This window comes from Rousettus aegyptiacus, unplaced genomic scaffold (genome assembly GCF_014176215.1).
Source record: "Rousettus aegyptiacus isolate mRouAeg1 unplaced genomic scaffold, mRouAeg1.p scaffold_m13_p_8, whole genome shotgun sequence".
Lineage (NCBI taxonomy): Eukaryota > Metazoa > Chordata > Mammalia > Chiroptera > Pteropodidae > Rousettus > Rousettus aegyptiacus.
This window is the reverse complement of record NW_023416311.1, coordinates 81574726-81602436: the sequence shown is the minus strand read 5'-3', so window position 1 is coordinate 81602436 and position 27711 is coordinate 81574726. Positions and strand designations below refer to the sequence as shown.

At 39.3% G+C, this 27711-nt stretch overlaps 1 protein-coding gene across 3 annotated transcripts in view; it reads right to left on the bottom strand.

Annotated features, from left to right (window-relative positions):
• ANKRD55 (ankyrin repeat domain 55) overlaps positions 1-27711 on the bottom strand; it is a 227209-nt gene that overhangs the window by 29222 nt on the left and 170276 nt on the right. For all 3 annotated transcript variants that reach the window (XM_016160469.2, XM_036225824.1, XM_016160470.2), the window contains 4 exons: positions 26472-26594; positions 21814-21944; positions 18004-18113; positions 8232-8292 (listed from right to left, as the gene is read on the bottom strand). In XM_016160469.2, coding sequence (XP_016015955.2) covers positions 8232-8292; positions 18004-18113; positions 21814-21944; positions 26472-26594 — 425 coding nt within the window. The remainder of the gene's footprint in view (positions 1-8231; positions 8293-18003; positions 18114-21813; positions 21945-26471; positions 26595-27711) is intronic.

The following is a 27711-nucleotide window of genomic DNA, read 5'->3' as shown; positions in this document are numbered from 1 at the left end:
CTTGTATGCATTATCTCACTAATCCTCCACACCATGTTCTGGGTTAAGTATTACGTTGAAGTCGGCTACATGTTCACCAAAAAAATACAGTTACTTTGTGACAGCACTCCATGTGCATTCTTCATGGCATTCAGCAATCGGGAAAATCCTTTGGCTCGTTTGTGTGCATTTATTGTCTATCTTCCTCTTCCTCCAGGGCACACAGTCTACATTCCCTGGCCTCCCAGTGTGGCCATGAGGCTGAGTCCTGACCACTGCAACGTGGACAAAAGGGATGGAAAGAATGGAAGCCCCTTCCCGGCCTGCCTAGAAAATAAAACCAATGTCATCTTAAATGCATTTTCTCATCTGACAACTGATTGCAGAGGAGGACAAGGCTTGAGAAGGTGCTGGAATCGTGTGATTAAAATGTCTGGGGCCCTGACTGACCAAGTAGGACATGGCCACCTCGTCGACCAGCATTGGACTTGATGCCAGCAGGAAATAAGCTTATACTGTGTCAGGCCCCTGAGATTTTGAGTTGTTTGCTATAGCAGTTAGCCAACTTTGACAGGTTCCATTCTCCTCAGGTTATGGAAGAGGAAGCTGAGCACTACAGAAGTCCCCAAGTCTGTGAGTGAGCACGAAACTGAATCTAGGGTTTGAGGTTTGTGGGGCACTGGGATTAAATGTTAAATCCTCTTGACCAGTTCCATATTCTAAATAATTAAATAATGGTCGGTTTTCAAGTTTCAAATTTCAGTCATATAACACTGAGCCTCCAAAGATACTCTTGAGGATATTTTAAGAAATTGGTTCCATATGGAAGAGAATGCTTGTGTAAAAGCAGTGAAACTTCTTTTTTTTTCCTTCTTCCAGCTGAATATTTACTCATGATTCAGAATAGCTCATTGCATTTCAGTGAGTCCTCTTTGTTTTTAATTTGGCCCACTAGGGTTAGAAATCTTAAGGAAAGAGAATTGCTTCAGTTGTTGGCTTCACCTTGAAGTGCTGCCAGTATCCAGGGTGAAAGACACCAGAAACAATGTTGAAGTCCCTGGAGTACACAAGCTTCAGGAGGGCAGCTCCTTGTCTGGCTGTCAGACTCCCTGGAGCCTAGAGCAGTGCCAAGCGCATTGTACATGCTAAATAAATACCTATTAAAGGAGCGAATGACTTCTCACTATTCTTGATTGAAGTTTTGTTTTTGTAAAATTTGGCTTCACTTTTTAACATCATACACACAAGGAAGGCAGAACATGACTTCTTTACAGAAAACGAACTTCTCTGATATGATCACTGTTGCTAAATCATCAATGGAAACCTGTTAGGATTTTTAATGAGTGCTCCAAGTGAGGGAGAGGACAATCGCTATGTCGGGAGACATGATTGGTGATGTGAGAATTCATTGTAAAAATGTGGATGTGAATTAAGCTGTGATTATGCACTGTCAACCCTTATTTTCTAAACACAGTAGCTAGGCTTCAAGAGTTATTCTTTCAAAACAACATCCTCCATTTAAAAAAAAAAAAAGCGTGCAACTCCTACACGCTTTGGTAAAGGAGTGGAGTAAGGAGGAGAATCACTACCAGTTTTCATGTATCTACTTGGTGCCAAGAGCTTTCTGTATGTTACCTCACTGAATCTTTTTATTACAGGTAAGGAAACTGAAACATAGACAGGTTAAGTAATTTGCCTAAGACCATTGACATGGCAGAGCTGGGATTCAAATCCAAGTCTTTCCAACTGCGGAGAAAAATATTTTTTCCCACACGTCATGCTGGTAGACTTTCATTTCGGAAATGAGCTCGGATGTCAGAAAATTCTTTTTATTGTGATTTTATCTGGATTTAGAATCTTCTCACTCTATAGAATGGTGGTTCTCATTAGTGTAAGGGTTGCCACCCTATATTATTATCTGTGTCATTTATCATTACCTCTAAGCCTCTCCTAAAAGTGCAGCTGGCAAATATTTATTTTTGTAAGGTATTGAAATATATATATTCTCTTCCCACTTGACCCCCAACCTGGGAATTTGGGATCACTGTTAGAAGAAACTGTTGATCCTCTAAATGGCTTCAAATTGAGACATGAATTACTCCATTACTTCTCTAAACAATCATATATAATATACATAATACATATTATATATATACATATATATATACACATACATTGTATATTTATATCACAATATAAATAGGTTGCATACATTCAGTCGAGTCAAGGGAAATTTCCTGTTCTTATTTTTTTCAATTGGGCTGATGAGAAATAAAAATAAGTCTCCTTAGAGTTAGTAATATGAAAACCAAAACTTTCAAAAACAGCTCAAGTGCAGCTTGTGTTGTTGCACAATGCTTTGTTTAGGAACTGTTTCCTACAACTGCCTCCTTCTCTACTTCCTTCAGCTTCTGCTGAGCTGGCAGCGTCTTCGTTCTGTTATGTTAAGACTCCAGTGGCCATTGAAGGCGCAGACTTTAAGCTTGGCCGTCGGCATGTGCCCTGAGCTGTGACAGAGATTGTGACTAAGCTGTAATGCACTTAGAGGCAGAGGCTAGGGCTTATTCACTGTGGGATGCCCACTACGCTGAGAACACAGTAAGTGTTCAAGAAATGTTTACAGGAAGAATGAGTTAGTGAAGTGCAGGTTATCAAGGCTCCCTCGAGCTTACAGGGAATATAAAATACCAGAGTCTGGCTTATATCCAAACCGTGGATACCCTTGTTACCAGCTACTTGAGGACTTCATTGAGGACTCAGTTGGGCTGTCAAAGCATCTAAGGGCTAAAATCCTAGGAGTCACTGGCAGAGTCATTGCAACACACACCCAGATGGTCCTTGTGACAGTAAAAATCCACTTTTTGGAAAAATAAAAATTATTAGTAAAGAATGAAGAGTAACTCACATTCAGTTAAGAAAACACCTCTCCAGAATGTTGTGAAGGAAAACATTGTTTTTGTTGATGTAGGATCCATCCTGAGTTGCAGATAGGCCTAAATGTATGCTGTAATTGTTGGGTGCACAGCAGGATTGCTTTGGAACAGCACTCTTATGCATATGAGTAATTCTGTATCTTGAGACTGTGCCACCAAAATTTCAGTTGAGGGCTTATACGTACTATCAGCTTCTCATAACTTTTTTTTTTCTTTTTGCAAAAGCACTGTAACTTTTGTGTTTTCTGAACCAGAATTCTGATTAAGTGGTTAGCAGTTTTCAGTGTTTCAGAATGGCACTTTCAGACAGGCTCTGGTAGATACTGAAAGGCGCAGAGAGAAATGTGTGACTTTTTCTGGAGTTTAATCATTTGATTCTTGATCTGTCTGTCTACCATCTATCTATTAAATATATATATATATATATATATATATATATATATATATATATATATGGGAGGCTCTAGTATATGCAACTTACTGAACTAAATTCTAGAGATACAAAGATGAAAAAGACATGGTCTACCTCTAGAGACTTATGGGGGAGTTGGGGATGGAGGAGAGAGAGAAATGAGGGTTCCTGGGTAGTGACTTCTCCATTTTTCTGAAGTGCTCATTTTTAGGATAAAAATTCTAGCACATTAAAAAAAAAAAAGTTCTTTTATTTTACATTTTGCTAAATGTAAAGTAAAACAATTTTTAGAGTCAGGGACTATTTTTTGTTTTGTTTTGTTTTTTACCTTTGTATTACACAATCTCTGCTTGTGATTACATTTTAGGAATGTTATAACTGGATTTGGTACTAAGAATTACATCCAAAGGTTCACATCTGTTTTTTGCAACTTGGATTTATTTTCTCAACTGCTGTTATAATGGAAGTTTGGATTGTCAAGCCAGTCACAAAACTCTACTTAAATCAGAACATTCATTTAATGTAGGATCAATAATATATCCTAAAAACCACGCATAATAGCACTTCTCTGGATAAATGTAAAACTCCAACCCAAATGCCAATAGCTCTTAGCCCCTCCTGATGGGGTGCTCTTCCTGTCAAAGCTAAAATGAGAGCAAGAGAGGTTAGATTTCAGGAGTTTAGTAACTTGATAACTTCCTGTTGCAACAATGCAAAGGCCTCTCTCTATGTCAGTGATTTCCTCTGAGGTCCAGAAGAACAAAGGCATGAAGGACAATCTGACTTATTTCATTTTTCCCACAGTGTTAAACTCTGCAGCATGAGTTGTTTCTAAATAATACACTTTATTAGCAGTGTGGTTTGTGCAAGAGAAAAAAAAAAATTAGATCATTGGACTAGAACAAAGAGTTCAGAAATGGAACCACATGTTTAAAAAAGAAATCTTGTAACAAACTAAAAGCATGTAGTTATGTCCCTGGGGACAGGGAAGGCCTTAAAAAAGATGCCTAAAGCAAAAACAGTAGTGAATAATTTTGATCATATTATATTTTTAAATTTCTGTAAAGATATTATGAACAATTCTAAAATAAGGAACAAACTGAAAAAACATTTGCAACCCAACAGCAGACAAAAAAATTAATGTTCGAAATATAAAATAAATAACTGTGAATCCATAAGAAAATGACAAGTAACCCAAACAGATGAATGGACAAAAGATCTAAACAGGCATGTCACAAAAGAAAATATTTAAATGAACATTATGCCTATGAAATTAAGCTCAATCTCATTAGTTATCAGGGAAATGCAAATTAAACCAATAACAAGAAAATTCAACCACGGAACACAAGCACCCTTTTACCCTGTGGTGGAGCTATAAATATGGAGAATAGCCATGCATGGGTATTAAAAATAAAAATGCACACTTTCTACTGTCCAGTAATTCTTCTTTGAGAGAAATGTTTGTATATAACACTCAAGGAGGCTTATACGAGAACACTCTTTACAGTAATGTTTGTTGTGAAAAATTGAAGACAACATAAATATTTATTCACAAAAGAATAGCAAAATAAGCAGAGGTCTTTTCATAGTATAGTAAGTAGTCCCTCCTTATCCACAGGGGATATGCTCCAAGACCCCCAGTGGATGCCTGAAAACAAGGATTATACCAAAACCTATATATTCTTTGTTTTTCCTGTACATGCATATCTATGATAAGGTTTAATTTATATATTCGGCACAGTAAGAGATTAACAATAATGACTAATAATGTAGAACAATTATGTCAATATACTGTAATAAAATTTATGTGAATGTGGCATTATTAAAACAAGAGTTTCTTGAACACAAGCACTGCAATACCAAGATGGTCAATCTGATAACCGAGACTGCTACTAAATGACTAATAGGTGGGTAGCATGCACGGCGTAGGTATGCTGGACAGGATGATTCACGTTCCGATGCAGAACAGTGTGAGATTACATCACACTACTCAGAACGGCACATAATTTAAAACTGATTGTTTATTTGGGGAATTTTCCGTTTAATATTTTTGGGCCTCAGTTGACTGCAGGTAATTGAAACCTTAAACAGTGAAACTACTGATAAGGGAGGTACTATAGTATGAAACATTATAAAGCCGTAAAAGGAATGAACCAGTTCTATATATATCGGCATGAATAGAGCTCTCTGACATATTCTTGAGTGAAAAAACAAAGTTGCAGAACAATATATAGAGTATGATACTTTTTATGTTGTATTCTAGAGCATCTATGAACACATATAAAAGATAAGGAAAGAGACATAAAACAGTGATTACCTGGGGGCTAACGTGGCAAGATGGAAGTGGTCAAGGATTTCCTACTATTACTTGTAATATTTAAATGTTTAAAAAGCAATTGTGTTCATGTATTTTTTAAATAAAAATTAATAATACAAAAAATCACTTAAAGTCACTGAGCTCAGATAAGCATAGCCTCTAAATATATATTCATATTCACCTCCCTGATATAAAGTAATAACATTTTGTTTTACTTGAGCCATTATAGAAGGGATTCAGAAACATATTTTTTTATCCTCAATCTCTTTCTACCCTTTCATTTTTAGTTTACAGTTTAATATATCTCTTAATGACTTTGATTTCTACTAACTTTAATCTTTATCTATTATCTATTATTGTGACAAGCTTGGGAGTCCTTCAGTTATTCTTGAAAAATAATTTAATTCAAACTAGTTGCATTCAGAGTAGGGATATACCTTACTTACTCTTTCCCCATGTAATTAGGAAAAGCGTAATGCCTCACCAGCACTAACTTACCTTTTCTCTCATTTCTTTTGCCTTTGCTGTTTTTTGCTTCTTGTTTTTTTTCTTTTTTAAGGCAGATATAGGGTGTTGTTTGTGCCTATGTGTTAATTGTTACTCCCTCATATGTAATGGAGACTGCATTGTGCTTGGAGCTCATACTCAGTGACAGGGAGAGTAGGTGATTGCTTGTTCAGAAGCCAAAAGCAGGAACTCTACTAAGGTAATGAATAAGAAAGAAAGTCTGGGCTACGTTCTTTCCGTTTCAGAATTGTCCTTATTTCTCAATGGCAGAGAGCTTCTAGCTCTTGCATATTTATAAGAATTGGCTACACTAACAATGACAAATATCTATCTAAAGTTAAAAACACAGACAAGCATTACAGTTGGCTTCAGATTGGTTTCAGATATGCAGACATGCTGTGATACGGCCAGAAGAGGAAGCTGCAACAGTGGGTAGGAAGTGTTTTTTTTCTTTTTTTAAAAAAATTTTATTTTATCTTTAGTTACAAGTACGAGGCCCCTGCTCTCTGCATTTAAAAGTCAAGGGTCAGAAAGTTGGTTTATCAGCAGAAGGAAGGTCCTCTGAGAGGTCAGTTTGCATGAGAAGAAACTAGAGACTTTCCCAGTATTTACCACATATTATCCAAAATGTGTTACAATTACTGCTGTTAGCAAGATCTGTATCTACTTGCATTGTCTGCACCAGCCAGGGGCCTTCCAAGATGGGAAAAAAAATAGAGAACTGTGTTTTCCTGGGTAATGTTTGTTCAGCTGAGGGGTAGACAGAGTTGGAAGTCTATAAGGGGAATTTAGCTTGAGGGTATGAATGGTTAAATTTGCCCTCTTTCCAATAAATTTGTCCAATTTTTAAAAATTTGCCCTAAATTTGTTTGGGGGCTGAGGGTAGGAGTTGGAGGTGAAGGAAACGGTTGGCCCAAAGTCTAGAAGTTCATTGATCAGCTGGCATAAACTGCAAGCACTCAAGCTGCCTTTCACACCATGAGGGGCGTGAGTGATCGGAGTATGCTTTCTCATCTCTGGTTCTTGTTTTCAAAGCAGAAGTTTAAAACAGTGTCATCCTCTCTCTTCTGGTGTTTTGCTTTAAACCACTGAGGACACAGGGAGTGAAAGCAGTGGTGACCACTGAGTTGGGAGGCAGCCAACCTCAAACCCAGGCTGTGAAGCAGGGGCTTTTTTGGTGTGGTTATTAACGCCAAGCTGGGAGGAGGCCTCAGATTAGAAGACTTGAGAAAGGCTGGGGGTGGGGGCCGTTTGGGGGCCTCCTCCACCCCATTGTCTATCGCCAGCTGGCTTCCTTGACAAAGTATAATTTGGCATTTGAGGCATATGCATTTTCATTGCTATCAGACTTTCTTAAAGTTATTAGACATTCTTAGTGACGTGCAGCCAAAACGAGCATATATTTATAAAAATCTTCCATTAAAAACTAGGTATTTAAATTGGGTTTAAGAAGCTAGTTAAAGAAATCAGCCTGGCTAATGAAAGTCAGTTTTACTTTCTAAAAGAGTTAAGTAGGTACAACAAAGACCCCAGGCTACCCTGCTGCGGCTCCGCCTAGTGTCTGATGCACCCTCTCTCAGGAACTGTGCTCAAGAGCGCTGCACTGTCTTCTTGGAGGGCAGCCTTGGACAGGATTGCCTTTGCAACATAAAGGAAACGGTAATTGTGATCATTGGCATTAATAATGTGGCCTCTGGAACAGGAAGCCTGTAATTATTATCTATCTGACATCTTTCACTGTGAGAAAGTGTCAACAGCCATAACTTGCCACTGAAGTTTCTGGGACTCGAGAACACAGGAAATGTCCAGAAGGAAATTACAAAATTTCAGTGGTATGATAAATGCTTAAGTATTTAATGCAATAAACCTTCTCTAGCTGAAGTCACCCATACCCACAGGAGGGATAAATTTTTCCTGAGGATGAATAGTAGAGACACAGGCTTTCCTCTCAGGGTAGGAACACAAAGATGTGCTCCATCCGCTTCTTGCACATTTATGAGAGGAGGCTCAGTGGTTCAGAAAAGACCCTCCTCTTGCCCTGATGTGCACACTGGGAAACTGTTTTTTAAGAGGGCAGGCTCACCTCATTGTCCTGGTGATTAATCTCGCTGAGATTTGACTGCTGCACCAGGACTGTTAAGAGCCTGTGAAGAAAAACAGAATCTGTATGAGAATACAACATTAGAAGGCCTCTGAATGAAGTCAGTTAGGAAAAAGATCCACGGAAAAGAAGCTTGCATGACAGGGAAGAAGGCACCTGGGAGGAGTAGAATATCTGTCTCTTCTTCTTCCTTCTCCTCTGTATCTTAGTGCTTCTAGAGGGGCCAAAGGGAATGGAGAAAGTAAATCTTGAGTTCATCTTATTCACCAGACCTGTGCCCCTATCTGTGTACTTTAAGAACCAAAGTCCTCTAGAAAATATTTTTTATCGGGTTTTACATTAACATATAGGGTCCTTTCAAACCGCTTCATTACTAGGTACATGTGTCATGTCTTTTAAATGCATAGATTGTACTAGGAGACAGTCAGCATTTACAACTTTGCTTATTACTTGTAAAACATACAGACATCTAAGCAAGAAGTGACACTAAACAATGTGAAACAATTATCCATGATTCTTAAGTTCAAATTTTTATCCACTTGGGTCCCGCACTTGGTTGACAGAGGTCAACACTCATCTATGGGAGAGAGGCACTTGAGTGTAGTGGTTAGGGGCCCAGACTCTAGAGCCAGACTGCCTGGGATCACATCCCAGCCCTGACCAGCTTTGTGACTGCAGGCAAGTAACTTAACCTCTTTATGCCTAAGCATCCTCATCTGCAAAATGAGCGTAATAAAAAGTGCCTACCCTGTGAGTTAATATGCATACAGCATTTAAGGTATGCTAGAACATAGTAAGTATTATTTCCAGACGCTTAACCATAGAAGTTTAACCCTGGTCCTATCTCAGAATCCTGTGGGATGATTTTTTAAAACCACAAATATCTGGGTGATATATTTAGCATTTCTGACTCAGTAGGTCTAGAGAGAAGCCCAGCTTTTACAGTTTTTTAAAAAAAGTGTTCAGTAGACACTTCTCCCAAGAGGACATACAAATGGCCAACAAATATATGAAAAGATGCTCAACATCGCTAGCTTTTAGGGAAATGCAAATCAAAACCACCATGAGATAGCATCTCACACCTGTTAGAATAGCTATAATCAACAGGACAAGTAATAACAACTGTTGGAGAGGATGTGGAGAAAAAGGAACCCTTATACACTAACTACTGGTGGGACTGCAAATTGGTACAGCCATCATGGAAAACAGTATGGAGTTTCCTCAAAAAAAAAAAAAAACTAAGAATTGATCTACCATATAATCCAGAAATCCCTCTACTGGGTATTTATCCCAAAGACTTGAAAACTCATATATAAAAAGACATTTGCACACCGATGTTCATAGCAGCATCATTCACAGTGGCCAGGACATGGGAGCAACCGAAGTGTCCTGTGATAGATGATTGGCTAAAGATGCTGTGGTACATATATACAATGGAAGAGATGAAATACTGCCATTCGTGACAACATGAATGGACCTTGAGATAATCATGCTAAGTGAAATAAGCCAGACAGAAAAAGTTGAAAATCACATGATATCATTTATATGTGAGATATAAACCTAAAAACAACAAATGAATAGGACAAACAGACTCATGGACATGGACGATAGACTAGTAGTTACCAGAGGGTAGGGAGGAGGGGGAAGGGGGAGGTAGACAGTAGGGGTAAAGGGGATCAAATATGTGGTGACAGAAAGAAATCTAACTATGGGAAGTGAACACACAGTATGTGTGTGTGTGTGTGTATATATATGTGTATATATATATATACACATATATACATATATACACACACACACATACATATATATATGTGTATATATATATATATGTATGTATGTATATGCCTTACTGCTAAAATGTAGCTGAAGCTTATTGGATTTTGTTAACCAATGTCAGCATGAAATTAATTAACTAATTAATTAGTTTAAAAAAAGCTGTTCAGGAAATTCTGTTAAACTGTCAGGTTTAGAAACCTCTGAGAAAAGTATTGAATGACTTAACCAATGGATACTCATTGTTATGGACTGAATTGTGTCTCCTGAAAATTCATAAATTGAAACTCTAATCCCCAGAGCCTCAGAATGCAACTGTATTTGGAGACAGAGCCTTTAAAGAGGTAATTAAGTTAAAACGAAGCCATTAGGGTGGCCCTGATCCGATGGGACTGGTGTTCTCATAAGGAGAGGAGATTAGGACATGCAGAGAGGCACCAGGGGTACGTGCTCCCAGAGGAAAGGCCATGCGAAGACACAGCAAGAGGGTGACCATCTGCAAGCCAAGGGGAGAGCCTCAGAGGAAATCAACCCTTCTCGTATCTCGATCATGGAATCCCAGCATCCAGAACGGTGAGAAAATAAATTTCTGTTGGTTAAGTCACTCTGTCTGTGATACTTTGTTATGGTAGCCCTAGCTAACTAATAAACTAATCAAGATGATAAAGGACTGTCTGTAGGGAGACAATGAAGGAAATTCGGGAGTCATTTTTGGAAGAATTATTTGAAAAATGAAATGGTTTTGCCTCCTTCCAAGTCAGATTAATATTGTCTTTCAGCTAAGATGACATCTAAAGTTCTAAGTATTAAATTGCTGCCTATGATAGAAGAAAATAAAGAGGGACTAATCATATTACATTAGTGATCAATATAAGGAGAGCTTAAATAGGGATGGACTTCTGGTTATTTGCTGTGGAAGTGAAATCCACAGCACATAACCAGGCATCCTAAGGTTCAAATCCAGTCTTATCACTGTCTTTTGGTATTTAATTCTGGCCTCACCATTGCATGACCTCTCTGAGCTTCAGTATCTTCACTTATGTAATAGATATAATAACAGTGGTGGTGGTGAGGATTGAATAACATAACAGGCCTAAAGCTCCTAATACATAGTCTTCAAAGGAACGGTGGCTATACCTGCAAACAACACATTGCTTTTTTAATTTCTGAATTCTAGAATTCCTCTAAGAGGTATGAAGACGCTATAAATATAATTGCATTTGGGGTAACACTGATTTTATATTTGTGATTATATTCCACTGCTGGATATATTTTCCCTTATAGCTGCTTTAAGTTGGTGGTGGGGTAACCAGTGACTGTCTCTGTCTCTGTCTCTCTCTCTGTCTCTCTGTTTCTCTCCCTCTCTCCCTCCCTCCCTCTTCCAATACTGGCCATTGTTTAATCTCTGGGGCTCATTTGGTCTGGGGGATAGTGGGAGGGAAAAGCGAGAAGTCAGCTGTGAGCCAATCTGGTTATCCTCAGCTAACCCTAAGAAGACTGAGATCATCTATTATCTGTAGCAAAACAGAAGTGACTCCAGAGCAAAGTGACCAAAGTGAGGGAAGTAGAGCTCTGAGAAGGGGGTGGGGACAAAAAGACCTCCTGTCACATCCTGGGTGGGCATCCAAAGACCATGGGATAAACTCTGTACCTGGGTATTTCCCTATTTGCCTCTCAAATCTATTTTCTGCCCTGCAATGTCCTCCTCTGAGGCTGACCTCCAATGACTTCATCATCCTGGCTCCCTTGCCTTCTGACTTCCTGCTGGCCAAACGCAGCGGAAGGATTGGCAGTAGGAATCAGGGAGCCAATTCCCTTCCTGATAATGACTTTTTCCCCTGTATCAAAGGCCTTGGCACCTGCCATGTGGCCCCCTCTCCTACAGCCACAACTACAGCTACTGCCGCAGCCCTCAGCAGGTTCCAGTAACAGCTCCCTTCCTTGTGCCTTTTGGTCTAGGGGTGGAATATTTTCCTGCTTTTTGGGAGGGATGGGAGTGGGGATTATGTCACCGTATTCTGGTTAATTTTAAGCAATCTTTCATTAAACTTTCTTCAGTTACCTCTTTTAACATTCCATGTCTTCCTTGTCATGACCCTGATTGATACATGCCATTTTATATTACTTGATTCCATTTGATTCCTAAGTGTCTAAAACTCATTGATCTTCAATGCTAGACACAAATTTACAGTTAAGTTCTCTCCCTCCCTTCCCCTCCTCCCCCCACCCCCTCAGAACACACTGCCTGCCAAGGCCATCACATATTGCCTTGGTGACCCAGCCTCATCTAGAAACCAGGTGCCTAATTTCCACTTGGTGCGTCCTCACCATTTTGTGAACAGAGATAATCCACTAGATACCTGTCCGGTATCTATCTTAATTACCTGAGGACTTACAGACCTCTTTTATTATTGTTGTTCTTTCAGAACTCCTGTTTTATGCTAAGGTAGTCCAGGAGTATTTCTCCCACAACCCCCCAGCCCGATCACCTATCAGCAGTCTGTCTTGCTCTGAAATCTCTAGGAAGCAATATAAGGCCCATTTCATCCCAGGTGGCAGGCACAGAGCCTCACCAGGAGCATTTCCAGACAGGCAGCATGGTGAGTTATAAAACAACAGATGCTGGGCCCAGACTGCCTCAGTTAGAATCCCTGCTCCCTTACCAACCAGCTGGTGACCTTGGGGAAGCTAGAAGCTTTCAGTGCCTACATTCTCTTATCTATAAGACAGAGGTCATAATTACTCCTACTTCTTAAAGACTTGTTGTGACTCTAAATGAGACGATGCATATAAAGCACTTAGAATGATATTTACATGGCATAATAAGTTCTATATAATGATTAATTTGTTAAAAGCTCCTACCCTTTATATTTTGGGGAACCCTGGTTGCCATTAAGTGATTGGCAGGCTGGAGAGAGACCAGCTAGACATATCCTGGGGGCAGTCTGTTTCTGTGGGCTTCTCTGTTTTGCTGGCTCCTTGGGCTCACAGCCCTGGAACTGGCCAGCCCAGCGAAGGGTGGGGAAAGGGTCCCCGAGCCAGCTAGCCACCTGCCCTCCTGTTCTCAAAGCTGCCTGGAAATGAAAGCATGCTGTAGTGAAACATCTGCCCGCAGATTAGAACACATCACCTGGTAAGTAGAGAACAGGACCCCAAAGAAATGATTTCCTTCCTCCCTGTGGCTGTAATCAAAAGCGATGAAAAGAGGCAGAGCTGCTGGCACTCTCTCTGGCAGAGGAAAAAAAAAAAATCTGCTGGTAACCATGGAGATCATGAAAAAGACCTTCAGGGAGCCCTGTGGCTGCTTTCAGAGGAGATCACTGCTTGCCTTCCAACTCTAGCATGCGCAGCATTGTACAAATACAACCCTGTTCTCTTTGGAGCTTTGTCTTAATGATCATGCCCCCTCTTTCACAGAGGTGCCCTCTGAGTCTCCCAGCCAAGGAAGCAACAAAAGCCATGGGGAGCTGAAAGGAAGAAAACCTGGACCTGCTGAGAAGCTGAAGGTTCAAAGCAGGAAGGGGCATCGTGAGATAAATCCTGCGCCCCTTTGCTTTTGTCCATCCAACTCGCCTTCCTGTTCATAATTATAAATCACTTATCCTTGCATCGGTTTAGATCTCCACTGAGTTGTAGCTCAGCTAAGGCTATCTATGAGAACTGACTGGTTTGCTAGTGAATTGTCTCCATCAGAAAACCAAACCCCTCTGGAGGCAAAAGGCTAGTTGAAGTATCCCCCAGGCTTGTTCATAAGCAGCTTCAGTTTGAGGCTTTGTTCTAAAAAACCTCCAGCAAACCCTGAGTGGAAGGAGCATGCTTCCTAACAGTGGATTTTAAAACGAGTATGAATACCTGAATACAAGGCCACAATGTGACCCATACATGCTTATGGTTAGGGGGAAAAATAGACTAATAAAGGTAGGGAAATGAATTTCCTGGGAGCCGAATGGTTGAGTTTGATGTTTACTGGGTTCTAAAGTCTAGCAACCATGTATGTCCCAGAGTGGATATGAATGGGAGCACAGTTCATACCCTGATGGCATTTGTAGACAATGTGCACGTGTCAGTGGGTACAGGACTGCATGTGGGTGCACCTGTGTGTGTGGACCTGTGTGCGCTAAGGTGAAGACTTCGACGGTATAAGCTGGTGGGGTGGCAGTAGTGGGAATTCCTTCTTTAGCACTAGATACATAGCATTTCTTTATTTTCATCTATCTTCCATCATCATGAGTATGGTCATTATCATTGATATCCCCCTCATCATCACCACCACTTACTGAACACTAATAATTGACAGTGTTCAGTGTATTCTTCACATTTTCTCATTTTTTTCCCCTGCCTACTTACCTATGAGGCAAGTACTGTGTTATCCCTATTTTTCAGAAAAGAAAGCGACCTGAGCCTTGGCATGTTAACTTGCCCTGGATAATGTGATCGGTAAGAGATGGAGCTAGATTCAAACTCAGTAAGTCTGACTCCTTAGCTGGCACTTTTGGACATTTCCTTTCTCAATCTCAAAAGGATTTTAGGTGGTTTCCAGATACATATAGAAAAACAAGATTTCGAGTGATGAAACTAGGCAAAGAAAAAAGAAGGACATGGCAAAGACAATGTAATCATGGTTCTACATATATGCCAGAGGCGGGACACAATTGGACTTTGAAGACTTGGAGGTTTCCACACAACGAAGAGAAAAACATGATCACATGTCATAGTATCCGCACAGTATAAATGAAAAATAAATGATTGGAAGAAGCACAGCAATTCCTTTTTCAGTAAACTTTTTTTCTTGTGAATTCTCATAAAGGATTTTCAGATGCTATAATGAACAAAATATTTCCTGACAATGAGATGATAAAGAGTTTCGTAAGGCCGTTTCTTATTGGGCCTCTCAACGTAGGCCGAGGGTTAACAACAAAATGTGGCCATTAAAGTAAGTTCTACAGGGTCTACAACAGTGAATCCTGGGAGCACAGCAGGCACACTGGCAAGTTACTTATCTTCATACACGCACTATGAAATTAATTATTTTCGTGATGCTTCAGTTTGCTCATCTATAAAATGAGGATATGGATATGACCCACCACATAGATGTATGGTATGGATTAGATGAGACAGTACACGGAAAGCACCCAGGACATGGTACATAGTCAGTGCTGTTTCCTCATCATCACTGTTGTAAGTGCAGACCTATATGCTTTAGGGGTCGGCCAAGATGGCCTGAAGTTACGTTCACTTTGGAAAGTTAAGCAGTCAAACAGGTTTGCATGGCCTAATGGACGGTCACTCCTTTCTGCATTATGATAGTAGGATTAGGAAATACTCACAGGTCAGATTTTTTTTTTCCCCCTCAGAAAGCAATTCTGAGTTCATGCTGACACCCAAATGGGTGCGTGAAGCCCAGCTTCTCTGCTATGGAGCATGACACAGTTAGTTTCTGCTTGAAACATTTATTACAGATGTTATCAAGCTCTGTGTGGCCATAAAATTTCTCAGTAAAACAATGATAAAATATCTAATTTTCAGCAATGTAATTCCATAGGGACTTCTTCAAGGCAAGGTAGTTTAGAATATTCTCTAGGTAATAAAACCAGTTGATTTGCTACGTGGGTTACTAAGGTCTAACCCAATTCACTTTTGGAGAACACTGACCAGAAATGACGATTTTGTTTTTGGAGAAGATAATCTTAAACTTTGGATTTTGTTAGTTATCATAGCCGGCATTACCATAGCTAAAACAGGATTTTATCTTCCAGGATCAATTAAATGTCCATTTAGGACAACAAAACTACATTATCGGCACACAGAAGGATGTTTATTTTTCTGACTTCAGTTCTTCTGAAGGTGGTGGCTGAGTCATTAGGTACAATTTCTAGAGAAGGGGAAGCTATAACTCTGTGTTATCTCAGTTACAGTAATTTAATGTAGATCCTAGAGAGTCTAGTGTCATTGCTGGGCATAATAAGAAATAGATAAACAGGTTCACATAAGAAGTATAGTTGGATTGGTTTTTAATTTATTATTGCAGTGATTTCAGATAATGAGGTTAATCTACAGACCAAACTGACTTTGAGTGTGATTTTGACTGGCAAGGCTTAGTTCATCCTTCAGGTGCAATGGCTTGATGGCAGAGATGGCTTTTCACCAAAATTCATGTCCCTCTTTACTGTATTGGAGTCATTGTTGGTAGGTGGATTCTTGGTAAATGACTAGTCCTTTACTAATGGAACACGAGCTGAAGTGAATTGTGTCATTTGCTTGCTGAGATTTCAAAGAAATAAGTGAGGCTTCTCTATTCTCCTTTTTCTCTATTTGCAGGCTCAGCAAAGAGGATTCTGTGATCCTAGGGGATGAGAGAGCCAGAGATGGAAGAAGCTTGGGTCCCAGAATCACCATGTGGAGGGGAGCCACCCTTCTATCCAGGAACAACTACATTGAGTAAACTTGTATTGTGTTAAAACATTGAAGCTTTGGATTTTATTTAATATAATAGTTATAGTTACTGTTAAAGTAGGCATTTATCTTCCAAGTCACGTAGATTTTGAAAAGACCACTTTGAGTGAGGCAGGTAAGAGCTATGAAGTATTGTAAATCAAGGCAGAATAGTTTTAAAAGATATACTTTAAACATTTTCTAAAGATTACTCTTTGAAAAACAGTATGATTTTATGACTAAATATTTTTGTGGGTTGTCTAGAATTGTCATTCTTTCTTTTTTCCCCCTAATTCATCAAAAGAACTCATCCCTTTATGATGTCTATTGATTATTAGCTCTGAGATTGCTATTTCTTTTCTAAACTTCCTTGTTTTGTTGGGCTTTGAGTAAATCCTAGTTTTCTGTTATTCCTGGATTTGATCCAATGATAACAAGAGGCAAGGCTTGGTTAGGAACAGTCTTGGAATTTTCCAAGCCCTTTTATTTTAGTGTAAAACATATTGAAATGAAAAAAATCCTGTTATCTCTCAACCTGGAAGAAGCCTTGGTCTCCTCAACTCCCACAGAGCTTTAGTTTTAGTTCTGGATGCAGGGCAGAGAGGATGAGGCACCCAGTATGTGCCCCTTGTGGTGCTGGGCTGTGGCTAAGCTCTTGAGAATGCTCAGTTCCTGTCAGAGTCATGTTCTGTGCAGCTGAAGCTGGGGAAGCACCCAGAATGTTGTTGATTCTACAGCTGGAAGTGCTATTATCAGCTGCTTGGAGGGGCTTTCAAGAGATTAGAGACCAAGCCATTTAAACTCACAGGATTGGGGAAGCTGTGCTTGGTCTGTGTAAAATTTTTTCCTCTGTTGCTCAATTGCCTTAAAAAAATGTGATCTTCTCAATCCTCCAATTTAGTTGAGTATGTTTCTTCACATGGTTCCCAGCAGCACACACTCGGTTTCCTTCTAACCCGCTGGTCTCCTGTCTCAGTCTCTCTGCTGGTTCTTTGCCTCATTTCAACCCATAAGTGTTGGCATGACTCTAAGTTTAGACATTAAACTTTCTGCCCGGTCAGTACTCATTTACCTTGTTTGATTTTCTTCGTAGCACTCATCACTATTTTAAATTTTCCTACTTATTTGTTTAGGAGTGTGCCACTTGACTCCGCTAGAGCATCAGCTCCCTGAGATCAGAGTTGCTGTCCTGCTTACTGTGGAGTTACTTGGGCCTAGAACAGTGCTTTGCCTATGATAAGCATCCACTAAGTAGTTATTGAGTTAATAATTGATTAATTGGATGAATATATGAATTCAGATGATGACAAATAGCCTTTCTTCTTAAATCAGACTAGGAGAAAAGGATTTGCTCCATTAGAGTTTAGGCTTATTCCAGGATATTTTATATTTTGATTTATTAAGAAGTAGTCCCGTCTGCTCCAATTAAAAAAAAAAAAAAAGGAGGAATTTTGTTTTTATTTGACCCAGAGGGTTGGATTAGATGACCTTCTAATCCAAGTGGGGTCCTTCCCAGCTTGAGCGTCCAGTACACCTGGCTACTTGCCTCACATCGGGTTCAGCAGTGGCAGCATGCAGTGGCAGACGGCCATTCTTATCTGGGATATTGTGTTTGGCGCCATTTCTGAGCAGACTCACACAGCCTTCCAGCCAACCCTGAAATATGAGAACAACCGCATCGTTATATAACACAATCTCACATCACATAGTCCAACAAACTTTCTTTAGTCTCCCCCCCCCCCATCCCCTTTCTTCTTTGGTTTGGCTAAAAACATATTTTATTTGACTTAAGTGATTAAAGCACAATTCTAATTTAGACAGAGGGGTGGATTCCTAAGTTTTCTGGAGGAATTTTACCCAGTCAGATGTAGAATTCCTTCACTCTCTCTTCTGTCTCTCCCTCCCCATTTCTAGGGCTACTCATTGGTTTTCTCAGTTCCTAGGGCATGTGATAGGGGGTGATTAATCAGTTCTAGTCTCTCATTCTATGTGCTTAGCTTGAAATCATGCTTGTCAATGGTCTGACCTGGATGCTATGCTCTAATTCCAAAATTTGGGCTCGTGTATCATTCTTGAGCCCAGCCTCCACTCTATGCCTCAGTTTACATATATCTGATAAACGGGCCTTGGTTTTCCTTTCCACATTCTCTTTCTAGTGACCACAAGGACAATATCTTGCTCATTCTAGTCAGTCCTTCTCCTAATGCTTAGGATCCTAACCTGAGTCCTACTTCAATGACTGAGACCCTGCCACCTTGTTGATTGAATTTTCTGATGCTGAATATGGGAATATCACCAGCATCTTCTAAGGGTTCACCATTGCTTTGTTTTACCCACTTATGAATTCTCCAAGAAACTTCACGTGAACTCCTTGTTGTTTACTAATTCTCCAGATTGAGACCGATATTGCCACATTTGATGCTTGGCTTCTCCTTGGTTAGCACTTATAGCTGGGTCATTTCCCCACTGTCTCATTTCAAGGAGCAGATATAATTGTAGACTGGTCTTCCTTTCCGTTAGATAGTTCTTTAAGTAACTGACCCAGTCTTCCTGATAATCAAGTTTGGCTCATCTATCAAGGAGAATGTCTTCTACATTCATTCATAACTGCTTGGGTTACTCAAAAAAAAAAAAAAAAAAAAAGAGAGAGATTTATACATAGATGACCATTATTATTCATTAGTAGAAGACTAATATGATAACATTCTCTTTGGCCTTCCTCCATTCATGTATAGTTAAGCCTCCAAATCACTTAGTGAGATGAGAAAGATGACTGAAGGTTTCCCTTCAAAATATTGGAAGCAATAAAAATCAAAATGTTCTTAAATGCATGGAGAAAAAGAAAGATAATGATGAAAGAATTTTTTGGTTCTGAAACATCTGAAAAAATTTTTCCAACAAAAACACAGTAAAATTCATAGGTTATAATATTGAATATGGTTTTGTAGAGTTAACCAATAATATCTAAATTGTAAGTAGAAGCAAATATTTTTCAGCCTTGACTGACTCATAGTTTACTAATGTAGTAAATCTGGTTATAGTTGCAAATGTCAAAGTCATCAAGTTCTCTCATTAAGAGAGAAAAACATGACCAAGAGACCCGAAAGAAAGGCACACTAGAGAAAATTCAGACTTGCCAAATTTTAGAGTTGCCAAAATTTTACAGTTTTTGAAAAACAAATCTCATGGAGGAGGGTCTGGAAAATTTTTATCATTTTGCAACATTTCCTGGAACTATGTGTATATTTGGCTTTCTTTTTTTATTATTCGGAAAACTATTGAATACATCTGAAACCCATGGTCACGATTCAGAAACAACAAATATATTTTATACCTACTATGTGCTGGGTGATTCTGTATGTATTTCTATTTCAATTATGATAAACTTAGGGTATTATTTTTACTACATTTGACAAATGAGGAAAGAGGCACAAAGAGGTGAAGTGACTTGTCTAAGGTCACACATCTACGGAAGTTTGTGTACTGAGTTTGGAGCTGTGACTGGGACTTAATTTATAAATGCTCATTTTGCCAAGTTTCTCTTTAATACTTGAATTCAAACAATGCCAGAAGGGAGTGGTGGGCTTCATAGTGCAATCCTCAGGACTCCCTGTTCCCCTACTCCTAAACCCTTCGCAGGGAGCCTCAGAGAGCAGGATGGGGGGTCCTGCCTTGGGTCATCACACTAAGTGGGGGCATCATTAAGAATGTGGTGCACATGCTGTTATGCAGATATACTTCCCTCCCTTAGCTCCTTAGAATTAGTTCCTATAAAGAGTTGTCTGCAAAGGTGGCACCTCTCTAGGCTCACTATCCACTGCAATATAGAAGAGTACTTCTTCCCAGACCCTTAAGTAGCTGTATAACCTAAGACATTGGAAAATCTGAATTTTAGAATTTGGAAAGAAGTGTAGCTTGGTTTTATTCTATTCTAAATGCTAGTAGCAGTCAACTTTAGAAACCATCTCTACTCCTTTCCTTGATCTCTCAATCCAAATTTTCTCTTTTCCTCAGTTCAAAGATATCAAAACCAAAACAAATGAACAAACAAACGAACAAACAAAAAACTCCATAGCAAGAATAGTTATTAGGGCACATGTTAAAAGGAAAGGGGCCTGGAAGGGCAGTCCAATGTCTCCCTGTGATACTGAACTTCACCAAGTAACTCATAGACTAGTGGTTTTCAAATTGGAGGTTTCAAACTTGCCCAGGGAGGTTTAACAGGCAGGACCCCTCACCTTCCCCATTACCCCTATCTGCTCCCCAGCATCTGACTCAGGATGTCTAGAGTGTACTCCTGGAAACTGCTTACGAAACAATCACTCCAACACTTTGAAAAGTTCTTCCTAGATTCATATATGAGGTCTTGAGAAAAAAAGCATGCAAATAGAAAATGAAGAAGTAGTGTCTAAAGAGAATCTCTGTGAGAACTGGGTAATGGCTCATTGCAGTCCATGCTAGAGTGTGGCAGGAAGCGGTGGTGTTCGGAAGGGAAGTGTTCTTCTTCAGCAAGGCAGCTTCGGGACATCATAAGGCTGGCCCATGGCGAATCCACCGCCATCAATGGGCAGCAGCAACAGCAAGTGCAAGGAGCTGCTTTGACAGCAGGCTAGTTATAGTGTCGGTTTCCAGGAGTCTTGTTGGAGGGGAAGGAGAATTATGACCCTCATGTGACACTGAGGACTTGTTTGACATGGACTGGAGTCTTCCAGAAGGAGTTCGGAGAAGATTTGAGAGGAGAGGGGTTTGACGACCTTCACTAAGGCCTACCAAACTTGCTCTAATGTTGATAAATGCTGAATCCAAATCTCTCACAATGAGGACTGGCTCTATATAATTTTTAAATTGAACACTGACTGTGGGTTGAGTTCTATGCTTGGTGTTGCCCCTTAAGAGCCTGGTATTTCTCCCTTATTCCCTACCCCCTACTCTTCCCAGTTTCCCACATTCCTCACTCAACCTTCCATTCAACTAATCCTACCCATAGATACTACCAGCAGCTTTGAGTGCTATTTCAAGTATTAATGGAGGGAGTTCTTAGGAGTATCAAATGCGTCCAGAAATGCCCCAAGGGAAATTCTGATTCAGTTAACTTGGAAAAGAGAATGATTACTTTAACGGTGATGTCATCTTTATCTTAGAGGATTGTTGGGAAGATCCAAAATAATTTAAATCCATGAAACCAACTCTAAGTGGTGATACAAATGTCAGAGATGATCAGAGCAAAGCTTCAAGTTCTACTTCTACTGTCCAGTTGCATAAACCCAAGAATACTCTTCTGGAAGTAGGACCCCGTAATGATACATTTAGCCCCCCGCCCCAACTCCTTAGTGCCTGTGACAGACACAGTTAGTACCAGGTAGGTTGCCAGGCATAGACTTGTGCGGCCATAGGCGTCCTGAGTGTTAATATTGGCCCCCATCTTCAACAGCAGCTTCACTGTGTCCACTTGACGTCCAGAAACCGCATGCATCAAGGGTGTGCACCCTGAAATGAGACATTTCAACAGCCTTTACAAAAATGTTTGACTTATGAAATTTATGAGGAGACTTTATTTGCCTGTTCATTTATTATGTTCTTTGCCAGTAAACGAACTGCTCTCAACACGAACCCAGCTGTTGAACTGTATGGGACTGAAGAGAAATGAAGGTGATTGTCATTACATTTACATAAACTATGTGCATTTCTGGCCCTATTCAATTTTCTGTAATTTTGCAGTAATTCGTTGATTAAAACATATTGTGTAGATTATAAAAGTTGCTTATTACTATCGTGGGAATAAGCCTAATTTGGGAAGTAACAGGCAAGTATGTTCTGACTTGGCTTAAACAATGCAGAATCTGGAAGTGCTTTGGAAAGCAACTCCAGCCAGGCATGCAGGTCCCGCACACTTTTGTTGAAGGTAGTGTGTGTTAAAGGCAGTGTCGAAGGTAGTGTGTGTTAAAGGGCAGTGAGGGTAGCCTAGCCTTGGGTTGCACAAATTCTTGCTTGAAAGGGGCTACTTTTACTGAAATACTTCTCTGTATTTGGAATTAATATAGGTCAAGACATTTAGTTTTTCACGTGATTTATTCCTGAATAAAAATTGATAAATGTATATATTTTATCTCTAAAAATTATAGCCAGCAATCCAGTTCTTTCCAAATCTTTCTAATATTTTTAGGCATCTGCACTGGGTAAAAGCAGCAGTGAGCTGCTGTCTTAAATAGTGGCACTGTTCCTCCCTCTTTACTTCTTCTTACCCTCCCCTACCTCCTCCTCTCCCTCCTCCTCCTTTCTTTCTCTCATTTTGTCCTTTTTTGCTTATTGGTGTCAAATTGCTCAAGTACCATTTGCTGAAGAGGCTTCCTTCCACTGAATTACATTTGCGCCTTTGTCAAAGATCAGTAGAGTATATTTGTGAGTCTTTCTGAGTTCTTTTCTCTTCCATTATTCTATGTGTCTATCCCTCAGCAATACCAGAGATTTCTATAGCTATATAATAAGTCTTGAAATTGGGTAGACCGATCTTCTCACTTCATTCTTCTTTTTCAGAATTGTTTATTCTAGTTTCCTTTGCCCTTCTATATACATTTCAGATAAACTTGTCTATGTCTATACAAAAAGTCTTGCTGAGGTTTGCTAGAAATTGCATTAAAGTTGTATATGAATTGGGGGAGGTTTTCATATTTACTATATTGAGCCTTCTAATCTTTGAACATAATATGTCTATTTATTGAGATCTTTTCTGATTTTTTTCATCAGCATTTTATAGTTTTCAGTATACAAGTCCTATACGTATTTTGTTAAACTCACACCCAAGTATTTTTTATTGAGTTATTTTAAATGGTATTGTGGTTTTAATGTTAGTGTCCATGTGTTCATTTCTAGTATATATAAATATACTTTATTTTAGGGTATTGACCTTATATCCTGTGACCTTGCCAAACTCACTCAGTTGGAATTTCCTGGTAGGTTCCTTAGAATTTTCTATTTAGACAATTGAGCCATACGAAAAGGAAGTTTTATTTTTTCCTTTTCTATATGTATGCTTTTAATTTCTGTTTCTTGCCTTTATGCACTGGCTAGAACTTCTAGCACTATGCTGAATACGAATGAGAGTGAACATCTTTGCTTTGGTTCTGATCTTAGGAGCAAAGCATTAAGTCTTTCACCATTAAGTAAAATGTTAGCTCTAAGGGTTTTGGTAGATACGCTTTATCAAATTGAGGAAGTTCTCCTCTATTCCTATTTTTCTAAGAGTTTTTAGTGAATGTGTGTTCAATTTTGTCAAATCCTCTTGCTGTATCAATTGATATGATCATGTGATTTATTTTCTTTAGCCAGTTAATATGATGGATTACACTGATTGATTTTCAAATATTGAACCAGGCTTATATATCCTTAGGAAAAAAACAGACATGGTCAAGCCGTATAATTCTTTTTATACATATTACTGAATTCTATTTGTTAATATTTTGTCAAGGATGTCTGTATCTATATTTATGAGAAGTGTTGGTCTTTAGGTTTATTTTTTATATTATCTTTTTCTAGTTTTGATATCAGGATAATATTAGCTTCATAAACATAACTGAGAAAAGTTTCCTCCTCTTATCTTTTCTAGAAGAGATTATATATAATTGATATTAATTATTATTTAAAAGTTTGTAGAAGTCTTTAATGAAACCATCTAGGCTTGATGATTTCTTTGTCTGAAAATTTTAAAATGAGGAATTTAATTTCCTTAATCATATAGGGCTATTCAAATTACCTATTTCCTATTGAATGAATTGCAGCGGTTTATCTTTTTAGAGGAATTAATCCATTTCATCTAAATAGTCGAATTTATGTTTGTAGAGTTGCTTGTTGTATTTCTTCATTATGCTTTATTTAGGTGTCTGCAGTGTCTGTAGTGCTCTTTGGTTTCATTTATAATAATGGTAATTTGTGTCTTATTTTCTCCTTGTCAGTACTATTGCTAGAAGTTTGTCAATTTTATTGATCTTTTTAAATTATCAGTCCCTTGTTTCATTGATTTTTCTATTGTTTTTCTGTTTTCAATTTCATTGGCTTCTACCTTTTATTTTGTTTGCTTTGGGTTTATTTTGCTCTTCATTTTCTAGACACATAAAGTGAGAACTTGAGATTACTGACTGACACTTTTCTTCTTTTCCAATGAATGTGTTTTGTGCTATAAATTTTCCTCTTAGCACTGCTTTGGCCATGCCTCACAAATCTTCTTTTCCATTCATAGTCAGTCACTACAAGTCAGGATTGAATTCAGTCAATCTGGCTCTTGCCCTTATCACACCAGGGTGTTTAACCTCTGACTCTCCTCATTTCCACTTCTAGCCTCAAAGCAGATATACAAGTAAGTCTGCTTTAAAAACAAACAAGCTAACAAACACTACATGCATACATTAGGAAACAACCACTCTATTTTATAAAACACTTCGATGTCATGATAAGGGAATCCAAAGCTTCTTTTGGGACAGGTCAACTGAATAAAAACCATTAATGACTTCCCAGAAATACTGGGATGGATAAGCCAATGACGGATCTTTTGTTATAATCCTATAGGTCCCTAGGCTCTGTTCTTCTTCTTCTTCTTCTTCTTCTTTTAAGCCTATTTTCTTTTAGTTGTTCAGATTGGCTCATTTCTGCTGCTGAGCTCATCCATTGAGTTTTAAATCGTGATTATTGTATTTTTCAGTTCCAAAAATTTCCATTTGGTTCTTTCATATCTATTATTTGTTTGCTAAGGCTTTCTAATTTTTCATTTTTCAAGCATGTTTGTGATTCCTTATTGAAGCATTTTTTTCATGGCTACTTGAAAATCTTTGTCAGATAATTTAACATCTGTCATCTCAGCTCAGTATTGACATATATTGATTGTCTTTTTTCGTTCACTTGAGATCTTCATTAATACATGGCAAGTGGCTTTCTACTGAAATTTGGACATTTGGGATATTGTGTCATGAGTTGACTAATCTTACTTAAACCCTCTATTTTATTTGGCTTCTTCTGATACTAACTCAAAGGGGAAGTGAGGGAGGTGCCACCTTATTATTGCCAGATGGGATTAGAAGGCCAAGTTCCCTACTTAGCCTTCATTGACATCTGAGGGAGAAGACTCTTCATTACTGCTGAGTGATGGGGAAAGTCCTAATTTTCGAGATGGCCTCTTCAACAGCAGCACAATGGATAGGGAGATGGGGACCTCATTATCACTAGGTGGAGGTGGAAGTCCAGGATCCCCACTTGGGTCTTTGATGGAATGGGTGGGGCTGGGGCCATAGGATTTTGTGTGTGTGTGTGTGTGGTATTTGGCTGTAGTAGAGTCATTGTTGTCTAGAAGTTTTGTCTTGCCAAGCTGTTCCTTTCCTGGTTCTTTGGCTAGAGAAAGGAGTCTTCTGTTAGGGTTTTCTTGGTCTGTGCCTGTTGCATTTCTGGGTTGCTGGCTTCCTTAGTTCCAAGTGTAGGACATAAAAGGTGACGGGAAACCCAAGACACTCATCACCACATCATTCCTTGGCTGCTAACGTTCTAGCCAGTCTGTCATTTTACCTCCACCTTCCAGAGTATTCTTATATTTATTTTATCTATGATGTCTGGAGTTTTTAGTTATATTTACTAGAAAGAAAGAGGGAAAAGCACATCTACTCCATTTTCCCAGAGGCAGAGGTCCTTTTTCTCTGCCATCAACAGTCACACTGTCCCAACGTCCATTGCTATCCAAAGCACCGCTTTTCGTGGCCTAAATACTTCAGTCATTCATACAAAGACCTTGGAAACAGACTCGAGCTAACTGGCTTCATTATAAGAGATGATGTACAGTAATTTGAAACTTTGTGTCCAAAACTCTCATTTAAAGGAATATCGAGGGACTTGCACACAGCCTTGGCTACTCCTGACCCTCTAGTATCAAAGTGGCCTGTTAGATATAATTTTATCAACATTGCTCACCTCTGAAGGCCCTCTCTAAAAGCATAGAGCAGAACATTCTGCAGGATTCAAAATGTGTAAATTGCTTACCTTCACTATCACAGCATTCTAGGATAGAGGGGTCTTCCCGAATCACTGCAGTCAAAGCATTGACATCTCCATTAGATGCTGCCTGGTAAACCATGGTCAGATCAACTTCCTCAGATGAATCACCTTCATGAACCAAACAGAGACACACTTAGGTGTGGAGCAAATTCACTGAAAGAATAATACCCAAAGCGTCACCCACACAAGTGATTCATGAAAACCTCTCTGGTGAATCCAGGCAGAAGACTGAATCACCCTGATCACATGCACCCTCACCACTTCTGAAGAAAGGTGGACCAATGTGGGCTATGTTGTAACACCACCACATATTTGGGAGGAGCCTGAAGGATTAGATGTCCCCTGAGATTTTATAATTCCTTCCAGGCGTTAGGCTACTCAAAATCAGTCAGACCAGATAGGAAAGTGGGGCCCTCATCTTCATTTCAGGTTTCCCTTTTTAATCTGAAATGTGTTACTTTTCTTTTCAATTATTCAGTTTACCCATCTTTGAAAGAGACATTGTATACCTTATTCTTTGTCCACCCTTTTCTTGCCTTGCTCTGTACCCTGAAAGCCAACCTTTGCTGATTGCATCACCCAGGCCCGCTCCTGCTCTGGCTTGCCCATGGAAGCACTGGCAGGAGACTGATGAGGAGCAGAGAGAGAGATTGGACATTTCCTCCTGCCTTCCCTTAGTGCAGTGTCTAATAGGAGCTGCTCTCCTCCCATCAGGAGGTTCCTCCTCTCCAGAACCAGCTCGCCTTGGATTCCCTTTGGGAATAAACATTGTTTTCAGCTCTGCATCATCTCTGTCTGTAGACCCTTCATAAAAGCTTCTCCATTTGAACCTTCTGGGGCTTATAATATGGTGTTTTCAGAAGGAACAGAGCTATATGCAATTCCTTTGAATTTGATATCCACCTGTATTATACCTTTGTGCACAATTGAACCAATAGGACAGCCAAAGGTGACAAGAGAACTGTGGGTCAAGTGACCCTAGGGGAGCACTGAAAGGCCTAGAGGCAAGTTCTGCTCACAGGGAGGCCCCTAGTGAGATGATGTGCAGAGCCCCTCTACTTATATGATTTCTCTTATGCATTACCACTGCTCAGGGAAAAACACATACGTAAGAACGTTTTTTTAATTGGGTTTTTCTACTAATGTGGACATTATGTCGAAGATACTTCAGAGTTCTAATTGGTCTTTAGTTGGCTGTGGTCCTAACACTTTGGCTTGGTTTCTT